General features: G+C 43.4%; 1 protein-coding gene across 1 annotated transcript in view; it reads right to left on the bottom strand.

The window, feature by feature from the left end:
- Positions 1–21,045, bottom strand: part of LOC121275380 (putative methyltransferase NSUN7) — a 156,981-nt gene that overhangs the window by 77,843 nt on the left and 58,093 nt on the right. Inside the window, exons 4-8 of the mRNA XM_041182918.1 lie at positions 19,299–19,451; positions 16,178–16,361; positions 15,794–16,004; positions 14,491–14,634; positions 9,287–9,388 (exon numbers count right to left, since the gene is read on the bottom strand). Of these exons, the coding sequence (XP_041038852.1) occupies positions 9,287–9,388; positions 14,491–14,634; positions 15,794–16,004; positions 16,178–16,361; positions 19,299–19,451 (794 nt within the window). The remainder of the gene's footprint in view (positions 1–9,286; positions 9,389–14,490; positions 14,635–15,793; positions 16,005–16,177; positions 16,362–19,298; positions 19,452–21,045) is intronic.

The following is a 21,045-nucleotide window of genomic DNA, read 5'->3' as shown; positions in this document are numbered from 1 at the left end:
CTAGTTAGACCACACTAGAGTAGTGCATCCAGTTCTGGTCATTGCACTTTAGGAAGGACGTGAGGATTTTTGAAAGGGTGCAGAGGAGATTTACCAGAATGTTTACAAAATGAGGGGTTTTAGCAACAAGTTGAAGCTGGGGTTGCTCTCCTTAGAAGAAAGGAGATTCAGGGGAGCTTTGATACAAGTGTACAAGATAATGACAGGCTTAGATATGGTAGGCAAGGAAAAGCTGTTTCCATTGCCTGATGTTACAGGGACTAGGGGGCACAGATATAAGGTTTTGGACATGAGATGCAGGGAGGATGAAAGGAAGAACTTTTTTACACAGCAAATGGCAATGACTCGGAACCTGATGCCCATTGGGATAGTGGAAGTGGAGACGATTAATGTCAATAGGAAATTGGATGGGCACTTGAGTGAAATAAACTTCTAGTACTACAGGGATAGAGCAGGAGAATGGGACTGACTGGATTCCTCTAAAGCTGAACTGGCATGGACTCAATGGGCTGACTGGCCTCCTTCTGTGTTGACCTGCTCTATAATCCTATGACATGGCACAGAGGGAGGCTATTCAGCCCATTGTGGTGTGCTAAACCTCTGAAGGCGCAATTGACCTAGTGCACTCCCCTGCCTTTTCCCTGTAACCCTGAATTTTTTTCCTTCTCAGATATTGATCCATGTAACTGAAGTTCCTCAACCTTGGAACCCTTCTTGTGAATGTTTTCTGCACTCTCTCCAAAGCCTTCACATCCTTTCTAATGTGTGGTGGTTAGAAATGGACACAATAATTGAGTTGAGGCCGAACCAGCATTTTATACAGGTTTAAAGTAATTTCCTTGCTTTTGTACTCTATGACCCTGTTGATAAAGTCCAGGATGCCCTATGCTTCACTAACCGCTCTCTCAACATGTCTGGCACCTTCAATGATTTATGCACCTCTATACTCAGGTCCTTCTGCTCCTGCACCTCCTTTAGAACTGTAGCCTATATTTTATATTGTGTCTATGCATTCTTCCACAAATGTGAATCATTTCACACTTCTTTGCATGAAATTTCATCTGCCAGTAGAATGTCCAAGCCCATTCTACTAACTTCATGGCCTGGATTTTTCAGTCGGTGTGCAGGGGCGGGCCCAACACATCAGCGCGTAAAATGACGCACGATAACGTTGGGCATGCATCCCAATGTCATCGCACAGTCTCATGATGTTTCATTCGGCGGGCGCGCAGGCGACTCCAGCACATGCCCGCCGATAACTGATAGGCCAAATAAGACCATTAACTAATTAATTAGTGTAATTGTTAACACTGCCTGTCCAACCTTAAGGTTGGCAGGCAGGCAAAAAGGCCAAACGGCCTTCACCTTTTTTAGGAAACATCATCCACGAGTGGGATGAGGTTTCCTAAAGCTTTTATGAATTAAATGAAAAAAAATTTTGAAATATAAAACCATGTCCCATCTCATGTGACATGCGCATAAGAGCACTCGCCCTGACTCTGAATTGGCCCACCCGCATAAAATGGCAGCGCGGAGCTGATCGAGGGTGGCGATTGGCTCGGCGACCACCCCTGCCTGCTCCCACCGAGTCCGCCCAACGTGGGGAAAATTCTGGTCCATATGCTCTTTTGTAGTCCTACCCCATCCTTTTCACAGTTCACAATGGGCAGAATTTTGCCCTCGGATGGCTCGGCGGCGGGCAGACAGCTGATCCCTGCCACCGAAACAGGGCCCACTGCCATTTTGAGTGGGTGGGCCAAATAAAGCCCACCCAGTGGCCTTCCCAACAGGAAGCACTATGCGCTTCCTGTTCCGGGGGGGGAAGGGATTCCCCATCTGTTAATGAGCGCTGTTTCGCGCATGCGCGTGAAAGAGTGCACTGCTCCCTGAGGCAAAGTCCTGTCTCAGGGAGATTCGTGACAGGTAAGTAAAGTCTAAAAATATTAAAATTAACATGTCCCCCTCATGTGACAATGTCACACAAGATGGGACATGTTAATAATAAACACTTAAAATTTATTACATTTTTAAAAAATGGACATGAAACTTCATCCCGCCAGTGGATGAAGTTTCGTGAATTATCTGGAGCCCGCTGGGGCTCCTGGCCTGCCCGCCAGCCTTAAGGTTGGACGAGCAGGTATTTAATTACCTTAATTAGCCTGTCAATGGCCTCAGTTGACCATTGACAGGTCGGCGGGTGAACAGCTGATTTCGCTGTCCGCCCGCCTTCCTAAAAATTTAAATGGCCCGGGATGACGTCAGGGTTTCCTCCCGACATCATCCCGTGTCATTTTCCCCTCAGCGAGCGGGCCCCACCCCCAAATTGCCAAGGGGAAAATCTTGACCAATGTTTCCAAGTTTTGTATCATTCATAAATTTTGAAATTGTTCCCTGTATACCAAGTTCTATGTCACTAATATATATCAGGAAGAGTAGGGGTCCTAACATCCCTGGGGATCTCCACTATAAAGCTTTGTCCAATCTGAAAAATAACTATTCAGCACTGCTCTTTGGCCAGATTTTCCGTCCCTGTCAGAGGAGGACTCGCCACAGGGAAGTTCAGAAATTCACTAACTTTCAGTGGGACCGTAAAATCCTGCTCTTAGTTTCCTGTCACTCAGGCTAGTTCGAATCCATGTTGTTACTGTCCCTTTTAGTCTGTGAGCGCTAACTTTGCTCACAAGTCTGTTGTGCGGCATTTTATCAAGTCCCTTTTGGAAGTCCACATAAACCACATCAACAGCATCACCCTTGTGGTGACTTTTGACCCAGAAGCCAAACAGTAAGGATATTCAACAGGGGGTTAAACCTCTTTGGTGCAATGCTACACCCAAAATGGCCATAGCATGAACTACAATTCCAACACTGTTATGGGGGAGGAAGGGAAAAGTGATGTAAATAATCATGAAAAGAATCAGGGAAAGGAGGAGGGAAGTATAAACAAATAGGTACTTACACCGTCAAGAAAATATATCAAATCAACTTTGGCGGGGGTAAGGTAAAATGAGAATAACTGGCTTTGAGTGGGAGTTGCTTGGGCATTGTGTAGGTTTTCTAAAGTAGTGAGAAACTTTTCTGGCACTTATTGATGTCCTTAATTTAGCATACAGTCTGTGCTTGTCACATGCACTTCCCAGAACAGCTTGCTAGTAAATGTTACAAAATAATGGCCTGATTTTTTTCTCTTGTCAGGTGTAAGGTGTCAGCGAGCCTGAGAGCGGTCAGGAAATGGCCCCTGATCGCGATTTCACGCTGGCTGGCCAATTAACAACCACCCAGCATGAAAAGCGTGCTGGAAAGCTCAGCACTGCCAGGATGGGGACCGGAAGAGGGTGGGCGATGACATCACCATGGCACAGGTGAGCGCTTCAAGAGAGCTCCCTGAAGGCAGACAGCTGCCTCAGGGAGCTCTGCAGACCTGCAAATAATGAAATAAAGCACAAAAAAGCTGCAAAAAATGTCCATGCAGCACAATCAGGCACCTGAAAGCATACCTCATAAAAATGTAGTCCCCAGATATTTGTTTTTATTTTATTTCCTAACAGAGATTTCATCCCCCCCACCCTTGCAAGAGGTTTCATCAAAAATATAAAGGCAGCCTGGTCGATTTGCCTGTCCGCCAACCGTAAGGTTGGACGGGCCACGAAAAATCGCGTTCAATTGCACTGTTAATGGGCTTAATTGTCAGCGAGTGCGCTTCCGACTGCCACAGAGGCCCAACAAGTGAAATATCGAGTGAGTGTGCTCGCCCAATGTCATCTCACACGCTTTTACACCTGATCAGGTCGGGCGCCAGCCTGCGGAAAGTAAAATTCTGCCCCATGTATTTGTGAGGAATGCAAACTTTCTTCAATGAAGCTGCATCTCGAACCACCAATAATATATAGTAACATTTTAAAATCTCATTTGTCAGCATAATTTGCCATCTCAGTAAAACTACTTTTATAGAGGGAGACAAATTGCTGTTACCTATAGATACAAAATCATGGTAGGTGTCAGAACCTGCACTTCAGGTCCTGAACTACTCATGAGATATGACAAATGCAGTTTTGGTCCCCTTACCTCAGAAAGGATATTATTGCCATTGGAAGAGTACAAAAAAGGTTCACCAGGTTTGTTCCAGGGATGGCGGGACTGTCTTATGAAGAGAGATTAGGGAAACTGGGCCTGTATTCTCTAGAGTTTCGAAGAATGAGAGGTAATCTCATTGAAACCTACAAAATACTAAAAAGGAATACGCAGGTTAGATGTAGCTGAGATGTTTCCCTGGTTGGGGAGTATAGAGCCAAGGGACACGATTCCAAAATAAGGGGGAAACCACTTAGGACTGAGATGAGGAGAAATTTCTTTACTCAGAGGGTTGTGAATCTTTGGAATTCTCTACCCCGAGGCCCGTGGAAGCTTAATCATTGAGTATGTTTAAGGTAGAAATTGATAGATTTCTGACTAACAATAATGTAAAGGGTTAAGTGGATAGTGTGGGTAAAAGGCATTGAAGTGTTTGATCAGCAATGATTGTATTGAATGGTGGAGCAGGCTTGATGGGCTGAATGGCCTTCTTCTGTTCCTAAATGAGATTTATTAGCTTGAAATATTTTACTAAAATAAACAGCAATAATTTCAAAAGTACAAATATTTGTAAAGGGTGCACTTCTCTGGGTTTAATACCATAGAACCATAGAGCCAGTCAGGAGTGGGCACGGGACCGATCACCGCCTGCGATTGGCTGCGCGTTACCATTTTATGCAGGCGGGCCAATTAAGGCCCGCCCAGTGTGATGCATACCAGGTAGCGCTCGGCGCCACTTGTGCAATCGGGGGGAGCAGGGAGAGTTGGGGCCTGCGCTCTTTCGCGCATGCACACGAAAGAGCGCAGAAAACTCCCTGAGGCACAGAGCTGCCTCAGGGAGGTTAAGTTCAATTTGAAACTTCAAAATAAAGTTAAAAATCATTTACACATGTCCCCTCATGTGACAGTGTCACAGGAGCTGGGACATGTTTATGAAGTGTTTAAAAAATATTTATTAATTTAATAAACCCTTCATGAAACCTCATCCCGCCCGTGGATGAGTTTTCATGAAAAATACGAAGGCTACCTGGGCTCTTCACCTGCCCACCAACCTTAAGGTTGCACAGGCAGCCCTGTCAATCTGGTTAATTGGTTTATTAATGGCCTTAACAAGCTTTTGACAGGTTGGCGGGTACACAGTCAACTCCGGTGGGTGCCCACCAAATGTAAGGTCAGAATGACGTGTGGTGATGTCGGGACACATGCCCAATGTCACCGTGCGTCATTTTAAGTGTCAGCGTGCAGGGCCTGCCTCTGCACACCGAAGAGAAAATTCTGCCCATAGAAAGGTTACGGTGCAGAAAGAGGTCATTCAGCCCATCGTGTCTGTACCAGCCAAAAAGAGAAAAATGAAACTAGCTGCTCATTTTAATCCCACTTTCCAGCACTGCAGGTTACAGCACTTCAGATATAGATCCAGATACCCTTTAAATGAGTTGAGCATTTCAGCCTCAACCACCAACTTATGTAATGAATTCCAGATGCCCACCACCCTCTGGGTGAAAAGGTTTTTCCTCATGTCCTCTCTAATCCTTCTACCAATCACCTTAAATCTATGCCCCCGGTAACTTACCCCTCAGCTCGGAGAAACAAGTCTTTCCTCTCTACCCTATCTAGGCCCCTCATAATTTTGTACATCTCAATTAAGTCACCCCTCAGAATCCTCTATTCTAAGAAAAACAACCCTAGCCTATACAATCTCTCTTCATAGCTGCAATTTTCAAGCCCTGGCAACATTCTTGTAAATCTCTTCACTCTCTCCAGAGCAATTATGTCCTTCCTGTAAAGTGTTGACCAGAATTGTACACAAAATTCCAGCTGTGGCCTAACCAGCATTTCTTGGACTCAAACTCAAGTTCTGTCGAAGGGTCATGAGGACTCGAAACGTCAACTCTTTTCTTCTCCGCCGATGCTGCCAGACCTGCTGAGTTTTTCCAGGTAATTCTGTTTTTGTTTTGGATTTCCAGCATCCGCAGTTTTTTTGTTTTTATCTCTCAGTAACTTGCTGTTCATTGAGTATCCTCTAGCTTTGTTTGCCCTCTCCAAATGCATTACCTCACACTTTTTCGGATTGAATTCCATTTGCTACTTCTCCAACCACTCAACCAAAACAGTGATATCATTCTGGAGTATTCAGCTATCCTCTTCACTATCAACTACATAGCCAATTATTGTGTCACCTGCAAATTTTCCAATCATGCATCCTGCATTTAAGTCTAAATCATTAATATATACAACAAATAGTAACAGCCCCAACACTGAGCCCTGTGGAACACTATTGGAAACTGTTTTCCATTTGCAAAAACATCCATCGACCATTACCCTTTGTTTCCTGTCACTTAGCCAATTTTGGATCAAACCTGCCACCTCACCCCTGTTATCCCATGAGATCTCACTTTTCTGACCAGTCAAATGCCTTGCTGAAATCCATGTAGACAACATCTACTACACTACTTTCATCAATCCTCCTTGTTACTGCCTCAAAAAATTCTATTAAGTTAGCAAGACACGATCTTCCCCTAACAAAACCATGCTGTCTATCCCTGGTCAACCTGTGCCTTCTAAGTGCAGTTTATCCTGCCTCTCAGAATTGTTTCCAATAATTTGCCCACCACCAAAGCCAGACTGATTGGCCTATAATTTTCTGACCTATCCCTCACACCCTTTTTAAATAATGGTACAACATTCGCAGATCTCCAATCCCCTGGGACTACGCCTTTATCTAGCGAGATTTGGAAAATGATCCTCAGCATCCGCTATTTTGCTAGGCAGAATCCTTTAGGCATAATGCTGGTGGGAGCTTGTTCTCCGGGCAAAGAGACAACATCTGTGGAGATTTGAGGACACCGGAAAATTCGCCCTGTGTCCTGGGAGAAGGAGTTGCCAGTGTGCGCCTTGCTGCCGGAAGTTGGTTCGGGGATTCTCAGGAGACTGATGGGAAATGACTTTTGCTGGACGTTGGTCATTACAACTCAGCAAAGTGTGGAGAAATTAACCTGTTGGAAGCTGGGAGTAACTTCAGTCTGGTTCCTGTAAAAACCACAACTCTGCAGAGAGTGCGGTGTAACATATTAGCATCCGCTATTTCCTCCCTGGCTTCCTTCAACAGCCTGGGATACAATCCATCCGGCCCTGGTGGTTTATCCACCTTTAAGGATGCCAGTACCTCCAGTGCTTCCTCTCTCATGATGCTTATTGTATCTAATATTTCATACTCTTCCTCCTTATCTAGAATGTCTGCATGATCCCTCTCCTTAATGAAGACAGAGACAAAGTACTCATCGAGAATCCTGCCCACACCTTCTGCATCAACCCACAAGTTACCATGTACATCTCTAATAGGCCCTACCTTTTCCTAAGTTATTCCCTTGCTCTTAATGTACTGGTAAAACATCTGAGGATTTTCTTTGATTTTACCCGCCAATATTTTTCTGTATCCTCTGTTTGCTTTCCGAATTTCCATTTTTACTTCACACCTGTACTTTTTATACTCCTCTAGGCTTTCTACAGTATTAAGTCTTTTGTGACTGTCAAAAGGATTCAGTCTCACCTCATTAGATTCTAATGCACCAAACAAAAGAACAAAAATTAATTCTTCCCACTATTATGGCCACTAGATGTTATGACAGTTGTGTTTTAAATTGTCTCTTTTAATTCAAGGTAGAATGTAGTGGAGAGGGAGATGTGACCTCCTACTAGTCTGCCTGGTGATAAGGTCATGGGCAGGATTTTTCGCTGAGCGGGCAGGGGGGCTGCCCAACTGGCTTGAGCGTAAAATGACGCGTGATGATGTCAGGCAAGCGTCCCGACGACATTGCACACTCACATGATATTTCAGTCAGCAGATGCATGTGGGTGTCAGCAGTGCGTCCGCTGACAATTAATTGGCCTATTAAGGCCATTAAAGTCACAATTGAATGTAATTTTTTGCTGCCCGTCCAATCATATGGTTGGCAGACTGGCAAATTGACCAGGCGGCCTTTGCATTTTTTATGAAACCTCATCCACAGGTGGATGAGGTTTCCAGCAGGAATTAAATATAATTTATAACATGTCCCTGCTCATGTGACAGAGTCACTTGAGAGGATATGTTTTTTATATCTGTAATATCTTTATTTGCATTTTTAAAAAATTCAGCTCCCTGAGGCAGCTCATTGAGGCAGCTTTCAATGTGCACACTCGCATGCATGCGCAAACTTCCACGCTCGCCCTCCTCCCGTTTCCCTGCCCCCAAATGGCGGTGCTCAGTGTTGCAGCGTGCCTTTCACACTGGCTGGCTGCTAATTGGTCAGCCAGCGTGAAATCGACGTGGGGGCCCGATCGTGGGCAGAGCACGGCTTCATGACCGCTCCCAGACCTGCTGACGAGGTAAAAATCCTATCCCATGTGATTTGTTCGGTATGGTTACAGGTTTCCAGGTTAAGCCTCAATGAAAGCAAGGTGCCATTTTTTTTAACATCTGGAGACAATGGAAATGATACCTGGCCTTACTGCTGCCAGACTTACAGGACACAGGCACAGTGCCCCAGAGATAGAGACCGAAAAACAGCAGCTGCTGTGAACTGCACACAAGAAGGCTGCTTGCTGTTAGCCACTAGGCAGAATGCTGGTGGCAGCTTGTTCTCCGTTCAAAGAAACAACATCTGTGGAGATTTAAGGACACCGGAAAATTTGCCCTGTGTCCTGGGAGAAGGAGTTGCCAGACTGCGTCTTGCTGCTGGAAGCTGGTTTGGGGATTCTCAGGAGACTGAGGGGAAATGACTTTCGCTGGACATCGGTCATTGCAACTCAGCAAAATGTGGAGAAATTAACCTGTTAGAAGCTGGGAGTAACTTTAATCTGGTTCCTGTAAAAACCACAACTCTGCAAAGAGTGCGGTGTAACATATTAACATGGGGTAAGATTTTTGGAGGTTAAGGCATTATTTTTTTCTGTAGTTTAGTATATTAGTTGCCAATAAGCTGTCAGTGTTGATTTTTAGATTTTAGATTTTTTGTTACAGTTAGATTTTTACAACATGAAATGTTTTGAAATGTGAAATCGTGTTGTGTGATCATTTGAGTCAGTCACTAAGAATTCAAATCTTTTAAAAGTTATCTGCCTCTGCAGGGATTGTAACACCATGTAACACTGTGTCAGCTTTTATTAAAGTGATTCACAGATAATGTCCCTAGAGGTACTAACTCTGATTTCACTTTCTGTATTCTTTTAAACTTACATCTAATGGCATGCATCAGTTCCTCTGCTTGTTTCTGGGCCAGTGTTTTGAGTTTCTCTTCCGATACTTTTCCCTGAGAAAGTTCCTGCAGGAGAGTTGTGTCTAGAAAAGAAGATTGAGGAAGTACTGTAAAAAGGTTACAAATAAATTAGGTAAAGAAGTTATATATATTATATATATATACCCTTGACAGTCTGACCTCACAATAAAAAGAAAGATAGACTTGCATTTCTATGCTGCCTTTCACCAGATGTCTCAAAGCACTTTATAGCCAATGAAGTACTTTTCTTTTTGAAGTGTAGTTCTGTTGCAATATAGGAAACATGGCAGCCAATTTTGCACATAGCAAACTCCTACAAACAGCAGTGTTATAACCAGATAATCTGTTTTTTTGTGATGTTGATTAAGAGATAAATATTGGTCAGAACACCGGGATAACCCCTCTGTTCTTCTTCAAAACCGTGCCATTAAATCTTTTACATGCCCCAAGCAGGGAACTGAGGTCTTGGTTTAACATCTCATCTAAAGGACGATACCTCAGACAGAGCAGTACTCCCTCAAGACAGTAAATGGAGAGTCAGATTTTTGTACTCAATTCTCACACCAGTACAAATATACAAAGCAATCACTGTAGTTCTACTCCAATTGAATATTTAAGTTAATACACTTTATCTAACTATTTAAAAATTCTAATTGAAATCCTGACATTTCTCGATTAGCTTAAGACTCAATCTAAGCAAATCCATGTCCATTATTGATTACCATTCAATGTTACTTTCTGAACAAATGCCAAAATTAGTACCTTTTGGGGACAACTCGAGCATGTACAGCTGAGAATAGTAAACAAATTATTGCTATAGGATTTAAAAAGTCAGTTGTTAAGGAGCAATTACACAACATCAACTAAATTATAATTAGATAAAAACAAAAAACTGCAGATGCTGGAAATCCAAAACAAAAACAGAAATAACTGGAAAAACTCAGCAGGTCTGGCAGCATCAGTGGAGAAGAACAAAGTTGATAACCAAAAGACGTCACAGACAAAAGAACAAAGAGGTGTTGAAGGTGGTGATATTATCTAAAAGAATGTGCTAATTAAGAATGGATAGCAGGACATGCAAGGTACATATAGCTTTAGTGGGGGTGGGGTGAAATAAGACTAAAAGGGCATAAAATGTATAGATTTAAAAATAATGGAAATAGGTGGGAAAAGAAAAATCTATATAAATTATTGGAAAAAAGGAGGATCAGAAAGGGGGTGGGTATGGAGGAGAGAGTTCAAGATCTAAAATTGTTGAACTCAATATTCAGTCCAGAAGGCTGTAAAGTGCCTAGTCGGAAGATGAGGTGCTGTTCCTCCAGTTTGCGTTGAGCTTCACTGCAACAATGCAGCAGGCCAAGGACGGACATGTGGGCAGGGTGGAGTGTTGAAATGGCAAGCGACAGGGAGGTCTGGGTCATTCTTGTGGACAGACCGAAGGTGCTCTACAAAGCGGTCACCCAGTCTGCGTTTGGTCTCTCCAATGTAGAGGAAACCGCATTGGGAGCAACGAATGCAGTAGACTAAGTTAGGGGAAATGCAAGTGAAATGCTGCTTCACTTGAAAGGAGTGTTTGGGCCCTTGGACAGTGAGGAGAGAGGAAGTGAAGGGGCAGGTGTTGCATATTTTGCGTATGCATGGGGTGGTGCCATAGGTGGAGGTTGAGGAGTAGGGGGTTATGGAGGAGTGGACCAGGGTGTCACGGAGGGAATGATCCCTACAGAATGCCTCCAATGGGGTGAAGGGAAGATGTGTTTGGTGGTGGTATCATGCTGGAGTTGGCAGAAATGGCGGAGGATGATCCTTTGAATGCGGAGGCTGGTGGGGTGATAAGTGAGGACAAGGGGGACCCTATCATGTTTCTGAGAGGGAGGAGAAGGTATGAGGGCGGATGTGCGGGAGATGGGCCTGACACGGTTGAGGGCCCTGTCAACTACCGTGGATAGAAAACCTCGGTTAAGGAAGAAGGAGGACATGTCAGAGGAACTGTTTTTGAAGGTAGCATCATCAAAACAGATGCGACGGAGGCAAAGGAACTGAGAGAATGGGATGGAGTCCTTACAGGAAGCGGGGTGTGAGGAGCTGTAGTCGAGGTAGCTGTGGGAGTCAGTGGGCTTGTAATGGATATTGGTGACAGTCTACCACAAGAAATTGAGACAGAGAGGTCAAGGAAGGGAAGGGAAATGTCAGAGATGGACCATGTGAAAATGATGGAGGGGTGGAGATTGGAAGCAAAATTAATAAATTTTTCCAGGTCCCGACGAGAGCATGAAGCAGCACCGAAGTAATCATCGATGTACCGGAGAAAGAGTTGTGGGAGGGGGCCGGAGTAGGACTGGAACAAGGAATGTTCCACATACCCTATAAAGAGACAGGCATAGCTGGGGCCCATGTGGGTACCCATAACCATGTCTTTTATTTGGAGTAAAAGGGAGGACTTAATTTTTCCTTTAACTCTGACAGGTCCTCCTTCTTCCTTAACCGAGGTTTTCTATCCACGGTAGGTGACAGGGCCCTCAACCGTGTCCGGCCCATCTCTCGCGCATCCGCCCTCACGCCTTCTCCTCCCTCCCAGAAACATGATAGGGTCCCCCTTGTCCTCACTTATCACCCCACCAGCCTCCGCATTCAAAGGATCATCCTCCGCCATTTCCAACTCCAGCATGATACCACCACCAAACACATCTTCCCTTCACCCCTCTTGGCTGCATTCCGTAGGGATCGTTCCCTCCGTGACACCCTGGTCCACTCCTCCATCACTCCCTACTCCACAACCCCCACCTATGGCACCTCCCCATGCATACGCAAAATATGCAACACCTGCCCCTTCACTTCCTCTCTCCTCACTGTCCATGGGCCCAAACACTCCTTTCAAGTGAAGCAGCATTTCATTTGCATTTCCCCCAACTTAGTCTACTGCATTCGTTGCTCCCAATGCGGTTTCCTCTACATTGGAGAGACCAAACGCAGACTGGGCAACCGCTTTGCAGAACACCTTCGGTCTGTCCGCAAGAATGACCCAGACCTCCCTGTCGCTTGCCATTTCAACACTCCACCCTGCTCTCTTGCCCACATGTCTGTCCTGGCTTGCTGTATTGTTCCAGTGAAGCTCAACGCAAACTGGAGGTACAGCACCTCATCTTCTGACTAGGCACTTTACAGCCTTCTGGACTGAATATTGAGTTCAACAACTTTAGATCTTGAACTCCCTCCTCCAACCCCACCACATTTCCGTTTCTTCCCCCTTCCTTTAGTTTTTTCCAATAATTTATACGATTTTTCTTTTCCCATCTATTTCCATTACTTTTAAATCTATACCTTTTATGACCTTTTAGTCTTATTTCACCCCACCCCCACTAGAGCTATCTGTACCTTGAGTGTCCTGCTATCCATTCTTAATTAGCACATTCTTTTAGATAATATCACCACCTTCAACACCTCTTTGTTCTTTTGTCTATGACATTTTTTGGTTATCTGCTCCTATCACTGCTTGCTTGTCCCTACAATCGCCCCACCCCCACCTCTCCCCCCATCCCCCCACCTTAAACCAGTTTATATTTCACCCATTTCCTATTTTTACTTAGTTCTGTTGAAGGGTCATGAGGACTCGAAACGTCAACTTTGTTCTTCTCCGCCGATGCTGCCAGACCTGCTGCGTTTTTCCAGGTATTTCTGTTTTTGTTTTAAATTATAATTAGGAACCACTATCAAGAAAAATGACAAAACTTCCTACTTGTCAAAATTTACACTAAAGTACTAAACCTAAACTCTCTGCTCCAGGACAACCAAAATAATTCAGAAGTAAAAGGAAAATACTGCAGATGCTGGAAATGGATGCAGGTCAGACAGCATCTGTGGAGAGAGAAACATAGTTAACGTTTCAGCTCGATAACTTTCAGCCAGAACTAGAAAAGGTTGTAAAGGTAACAGATTTTATTTGCACCACCTCTAGGCCCATCTCTTCTTCCTTACTTGTCCTCTTACCACCTCCTTTTGTCTTGCGCCATCATTCCCAACAGCTTTCTAGCTTTGGGGGAAATTTCCCAGAGTAGGACTGGGAACAAAGTCAGCAGCCTGTTCCATGGAAGCAGGCAATCAATTAGGTCAATTAAAGCACTACTTAGGAGCCATTCTCTGAATACGATGACAGTCTCCTGCCATCAGAGTGGCCCTCCACAGAATGCAGAGCCTGGAAGATCTTTGGAGGCAGTCCAAAGGATGAAAGACTGAAGCTGTAGACAACCCAATCTTGTGGAGCAAAGCCCCCTTTGTACAGATTTCCCTACCAGCTGTGGGCCTCTTCATTCTCAACTTTGCAAAAGGTAACTGAGAGCAACTCTGAGTTGAGGCACCATTGCAATCGTCTTTCTGCTCCTGCAATGCTTGTCTTTCCTGGTGAGGCTGCTGGCTGGCCAGTGTTAACTGGATCCTCTGATAGGACTTCCCATCTCAGGATCCCATGAACTTGGAGGTGGTCTACTAAGAGGCTGCCTCCCAGAAGATTGCGTTGGTGGGCACCCTGATGATATGCACAGGCCTGTTTCTCTCTCCACAATTGTTGCCTGATGTTCTGATTTCCAGCATTTTCAGTTTTTTTGAAGTCATTCCGAATCTGTTTTGAACATAAGTTAAATACTGGAATGACAGTCTGTTTTTCTGATAAAATATACTGGCCAGGAATTTCCTCAGAGCTGCAACTGCTCTGACTCCATAACATCAGCAGAAGTGTGGCTGAAACCCTCATTTATGTGTGTAAGCGGGTTTTTGCCACACTTCCAATGAAGTTTTAATGGCTGAGCGGGAGCAGCTCTGAGACATTCTGGCTATTATCTTCCATTAAGTGCATGTAGCCATTTCCCCCCATTCTTTCTTTCCCCCTGTGTTTCCACGACCCTCCCTAGCTCTTACACTGTCAGTGTCATTTGTGCCAACAAGAAGCATACACACAAGAATGACCCAAGGAACATATTCCATCTAGCTTCTTTACAGTCTGTCTCACCTTCATGCTATGTCTACCTATTCAGCATGATTGGAATTTGCAACTCAGCAAAATGGAGGCTCTTACCTGCTTCCTTCCAGTCTTTTGAATAGAATGTTGATGCTCCAATGTATGATACCTTCTTCCCAATGATAACCACTTAGAAAATTTATAGGTTAAATTTACCTCCACGTTCATTTAAGATAAATTCCACTGGATTGCTGACTCCTGATGCTGAACACTGAGGCACAAGCAGAATAACTTTAACCTTCTGTAAACGCGGATCTATAGGCTGAATGTCAGTGAATTTCTGAGGTATCAGTTTTATGTCTGCAAGGCAATTAGATAAGACGTATTTCTGAGGCTATTTTTTAGTTGACTGAATAAACTACATTTTCTCTTTGCAACAAGCAACAACTCATTTTATTACTTATCCTTGAACTACATAATTTTCTTCAATTTTTAAATTTTCATGCTTGACAAGGTAAGAGTTGTTAATGCTGGGGAATGGAACTCTTCCTATTACAGTTACTCAGGACTCTCAGATCACAGCACAACCATTTGCAGAATTAAGCTCTCTTTATATTAGTCGAGCATGCCTTAGCAACAATCCAATTAAAGTAGCGTGATTTTTTTTTCAAGCCTACGCCAGCCATTTTATGGTCTCTGGGTAAGATTCCCAAATTAGTGAGATTTGTACCGTGGACCCATGTCTACTAAGAACTGGATTGACACTCCCCAATTATTTTACCTAAAAGCTCTATAGCTAGCAGAGGTTTTCATGCCATCAGATCGAGCTAGATTTGAATCCAGGTTGCAGAGGTCAAAGGCTAGCTTCCAACTCACTATCTTATGCATTTTCCCTTAAATATAATTTTTCTACTGTATTGGAAAAAAATATAAAATCTAACATCAAATATGCATGACCAGAAACAAAGAGTCAGAGTCCAGAGGTCAGAATCAGCCATGATCTGATTAAATGGCAGAGCAGGCACGAGGGGCTAAATGGTCCTGCTCCTTGTTCATATGTTAATAAAAGTGAAAATTAACAGCTATGCTTCCATTTTAATGTCTTTCCATATCTCCTGAAATTAAAAAATACTATTGTTCTACTGTTCCTCAAATTACCCAACATTATTAGACTGTGCATTATACGGCCAGATGTACAGCCAGTTCTTTTAAGCTTCAAAGAAGAAAATTCAGTTTTTAAATGAAGCCTGTACTTCAGCCACAAATGAATTCAGTCAGTTGAAAAGGTTATTAAAACTCAGAGTTCATAGAAATGGACAAACGTAATTGAATTTAATAATTCACTTTTGCTGTTCATTCATGCAAACACTTGTAACAGCTGTATTGGCCTTCTGAATGATGGTAACCACTAAAACATATGCTTTGGTATTTTACAATGAAATTTTCTGTCTACATCGAATAACCTTTAATCTGTGAACTAATGTGTAGATAACGAACAGTTAAGCACTTAATTACGCACTTTTACAGCCCATTTTTTCAAACAGGCTCTTCAGTTCAAGTTGCTGTGATTCTGTTTTCACCCCACAGAGAAAGACTTTGGAGGTGCTCTGGTTAATTAGAGTAGACATATGGGCAACAGTCAAACGTGAACCTGCATTAGTAACAACGATATCATCATCCATGTTCAGTAAAACCTTCACCGAATGTGGTGCTAGGCTTCGACCTTTATCCTAGAGAGAAAGGAAGGAAACTGGAAATTAACATAATTTTCTTATGTAGAAAAACAAGACAAAAATACTTTAAAGGTACATAGCTTAAAACGTAGTTGGGAAATTCTTTTTCAAGCATAAATTGAATTGTATATTACTTTCTATTTTGATGTCTCTTCAGTTCTTCCGCTTACCTGGATTACCATCTTGTAACTGGTGACAAGTTCCATTTCATAAAGCCTAGCCGTTAGATGAGTTGGAAAAAGAAGCACATCCTGGCAATGTTGATCCACACAGAAAGACAGACCCTCAAGCTCACGGGCACATTTCACCTTTGTGAAGCCCTCCATCTCAAGTAAATGAGTCACATCTTCAAGGCTGTCCAGTCACAATATGATGATAATCAGTAGTGTAAACCAACCAATAGTTTATAAAGTGTGATAGTAGTGTTAACCAGATGTTAGAGACCTGATTCTACATTTAAATACAATTGGAACCCATTAGTAAAAATAATCTTGGGCAGAATCAGTATTGAGTCAATATAGTAATGATGATAATAATAATGATCAATATAATAATGATAATAATAATAATAATGTCCGTCCAGGCTGTTTTGATCGGTCAGTTTAAAAGGCGCGTATGTTGTTGGGTTTATTTGGTGGGTGGTGGCTGGCACAAACAAAGAAACGTGGGACGCCCAGAGGACTAGAGCACATGACACATGTGCAGCTGTCAACAGTTGGTGACAGCGGTGGGATCGGGGCAGGTTGGTGGAGAAAATAAACAACAGTAGGAAAGCGGAGTTCAATGACAGTTACCATGGCTGGAGAAATTGTTTCTATGAGGACGGGATGCAATTGATGGGATGGTAATAGAGGAATGGGGATCGAAGGCTGGAATGGCATGGGATGGAGATGGTATGGGAGGGAGGGGATGGTATGGGAGGGAGGGGATGACATGAGAGGAGTGGATGAGATAATGGAATTGGTTAAGTGTGGCAAAAGACAAGAAGAAGAATCTGATACAACATATATGAGAGCTATTCTTTGTGCTAAAGATGAAAATCCATTAGATTTGAATAACCAAGTTTTAGAAATGCTGTCAGGTAAATTAAGTGAATATATCAGTTCTGATTCTATAGATGAAGATGATAGCAGTTTTTACCCTCCGGAGTTTCAAAACAATCTAACTCCAAAAAGAATGCCACTGCACAAATTTAGATTCTAGGAGAGAGCAGTTATAACGTTGCTATGAAACTTAAATCCTGAACAAGGACTATGTCACGGAACAAGACTGACACTTAGGAAGCTGCTTTCTTCGATGATTGATACAGGGCAGAATTTTACATTCGGTGTGCAGAGGCGGGCCCAACACATTGGAACGTAAATTGACGTGCAATGATGTTGGGCGTGCGCCCCAACATCGTCACGCTGTCTTGCGATATTTCGTTCGGCAGGTGCGCCGGAGTCGGCTGCGCACCCGCCGATAACTGAAAGCCCTATTAAGGCCGTTAACTAGGTAATCTTAACCTTAAGCTGCCCATCCAACCTTATGGTTGATGGGCAGGCAAAAGGCCAAGCGGCCTTTATGGTTTTTAGGAAAACTTATCCACGAGTGGGATGAGGATTCCTAAAGTTTTTACAAATTAAATAAAAACTTTCTTTGAAAAACAAAAACATGTCTCTTCTCATGTGACACAGTCACACAAGGGACATGTTTCATTACATTTTTAATGTTTTCTTTTTTTTTGAAAAGTGCTTCAATCTTCCTGAGGCAGCTCCAGGCCTCAGGGAGATTGAAGCACTCTTTTGCTCGCATGCGCGAAAGTGTGCTGGACCTGACTCTCCCTTCTTCCCCTGCCCACACAGGAAGCACTCAGCGTTATCGCTCGCGATCCACGCTGGGCGGGCCTTAATTGGCCCACCCGCGTGAAATCGCAATGCAGGGCCAATTGCGGGTGGCGGTCAGCTCCATGACCACCCTTGCCTGCTCCCGCTGAGCTAGCCTGACCAATGAAAAATCCTGGCCACAGAAACTATAATAGGCAGCTTTCGAGGAAATAGAATGCTTATTCCTCGAATAATATTGAGCCCATCAGTTGTAAAGTTACTGTTTCAGCTCAAGAGAAAACAGTTCCCAATTAGACTTCATATTTTATGACTACGAACAAATCTTAAGGCCAGATTCTTGACAAAGTTTGTATTATATTTCTAGGTCTACTTTTACACATGGGCAGCTTTTTGTGGCTTTTTCCAGAGTGAGATGTTTTAATTCTGTTAAAGTCTTTGGTGAAAAAACTAGAAATTCTGTACTTAAAGCAGTACTGTTGCAATAAAGATACTAATTTGATTGTAAATGTTTCTGCTAATTTACAATAACTATGGGAAAAATTTCCCCCCTGTCGGGGGGGAAGAGCGGGAGTGGATGAGCTCCTGATTGGCGGCCCCGGTCGGGGGCGTACCGCCATTTTACATGGGCGGGCCAATTAAGGACCGCCCAGCATGATGTCCACCAGGAAGCGCTATGCGTTCCCTGTGCGGGTGGGGTGGAATTCCCTCAGCCAGGAGTGCGCTCTTTCGTGCATGCGAGTGAAAGAGCGCACAGATCTCCCTCAGGGAAATAGGCTTCATTTTGAAACTTTTAATAAAGGAGTTTAAAAATTTTTCCTGCCATGTCCCCTCACGTGATACTGTCACATGAGTTGGGACATATCCATAACTTTGCAACCTGTCATTAAAATTTAAAAACCCTCAAGAAACCTCATCTTGCCAGCGAATGAAGTTTCATGTTTTTTCACAAGCCCGCCTAAGCTCCTGGCCTGCCCGCTAACCTTAAGGTTGGATGGGCAGGTCCATTAATAAGCTGAATTGGTTTCTTAATGGCCTTAGTAGGCCGTTGACAGGTCGGCGGACACACAGCTGACTTGGCTGCGCACTCACCGACCTGAAAATGTAAATGACGCGGGTTGACGTCGGGAGTTCCACCTGACGTCACCCTGCGTCATTTTATGCGTCGGCTTGCAGGTCCCGCCCCCCCACATGCTGACAGAAAAATTCTGCAACATGACTTTATTGTCTATCAGGTAAACGTCAAGACTCAGGGTGCCACAAAAAAAAAGTTATTTTTTTCCATTCAGTAGTTCTCTAATGTCCATCAACCCATAACAGCACTTTTTGATACTACTGTACACTTTTTGATGGATAGTACTGTGAGCAGGTTTGAGTCACTGTCTTACTGATACCCCCATCAGTAAAACATATTGTACCTGCGTTATATAGTATAACGTGTGAAGAGGGGACTATTTGTACTGATTACCTGGTCTTTAATACATTTACCCAGACATAGAGTGGCAAAGAAGAAGCTCGTCGTTCTTGATTTCTTACAGATTCCGGAAGAATTAAATCGATGGAGATTGCATCATTTTTAATCCGACAACGAGCAAGTGCAGCTGCAAGTTTTGTCTTAAAACTAGAAAGAAAGGGCATACATTAAGTTAGTTTTCAAATAGACTCGATAAAGAAATAAGAGGCTTCCTCTCAAAAGAGTTACCAGGTATTTATTTAGCCTGTAGCACCTCCAAGTGCACATTAACAGAGCCAATCACCCACATCTTATATTAAAGTTAAAATCCTTGTCCTCAAATCCCTCCACATCTTCAGCCTAGCCTACCTCTGCAAATTCTTCCAGTACTATTTTCACCCTTACTCCATTTAACTAACTCTGGTCTTTTGTGCACTCCCATCCTTCACATATCATTGGTGGCAAAGCCTTCTTCCTCCACCCAAGTCCTACTCTTTGGAATTCTCTCCTTAAAACACTCTGGCTCGTCATCCTTTTTTTCTCCGTCTCTTTCTCTCTTCTTTTTATAATCAGTTCATAGCCCTTCATTTTATCCCAGCTAACCTGGCTCACCAACCATTTCTTTACATAATTGTGAAGCGTTTGTGACATTGTCTTTTAAATGCTGAAGGCATTATTTAAATCCAAGTTTGGACATGAAAATCTTTGCGAGCTATATGTTGGAATATGGAAGTCAGGTTCTAGGATTTTTTGAGCATTTTTCCACAGAAAGGATTTGGAAAAGATTAATTATTATTTTTTGAAACAAAATAAGTTGCATAAGTTTAAAAGGAAGAGTTGCAGCCTTTGGAGAAAGTCTGTTCAAGTCAGGTGTGTTGATGAGAAAGTTGAGGGCATTGATAAACTAAATGAGTGGGCAGATGAATTATCCATTTCAGATCAAAAAATAGTAGATGAGCATTACTTAAATGGTGAAAAGCTGAGAACAGTGGAGGTCAGAGATTTACACGCTCAATCACTAAAGCGTCAAGTACAAAAAGAATCAAAAAGGCTCATGAAATTTTAGCCGAGTTAACTTGAAGCCTAGAATATAAAAGGGAGGAAGTTTTGCTGCAGCTATGTGCAGTCCTGGCTAGGGTACATCTGGAGTACTGTATACCGTTCTGGGATCGCATCTTAGATAGAATATACTGGCCTTGGAGGGAGTGCAGCATAAATTCTCTAGAAGCTGCACTTGCCTGGATGAGTACAGATCCAACAACACTGAAGAAGCTTGACACCATTCAGGACAAAGCAGACCACTTGATTGGCACCACATCCACAAACATTCACTCCCTCCACCACCAACGCACAGTAGCAGCAGTGTGTACCATCTACAAGATGTACTGCAGAAATTCACCAAGGCTCCTTCGAAAGCACCTTCCAAACCCACAACCGCTCCCATCTAGAAGGGCAAGAGCAACAGACACATAGGAACACCACCACCTGGAAGTTCCTCTCCAAGCCACTCACCATCCTGACTTGAAAATATATCACCGTCCCTTCACTGTTACTGGGACAAAATCCTGGAACTCACACCCTAACAGCACAGTGGGTGTACCTACACCACATTATCTGCAGTAGTTCAAGAAGGCAGCTCACCACACCATCTTCTCAAGGGCAATTAGGGATGGGCAATAAATGCTGGCCTAGCCAGCAACACCTACATTCCATGAATGAATTAAAAAAAAGATCCCAGGGCACCAAAAGTTAGATCATGAGG

Source organism: Carcharodon carcharias, chromosome 1 (assembly GCF_017639515.1).
Source record: "Carcharodon carcharias isolate sCarCar2 chromosome 1, sCarCar2.pri, whole genome shotgun sequence".
NCBI lineage: Eukaryota > Metazoa > Chordata > Chondrichthyes > Lamniformes > Lamnidae > Carcharodon > Carcharodon carcharias.
This window is presented reverse-complemented; position numbering and strand designations above follow the sequence as displayed.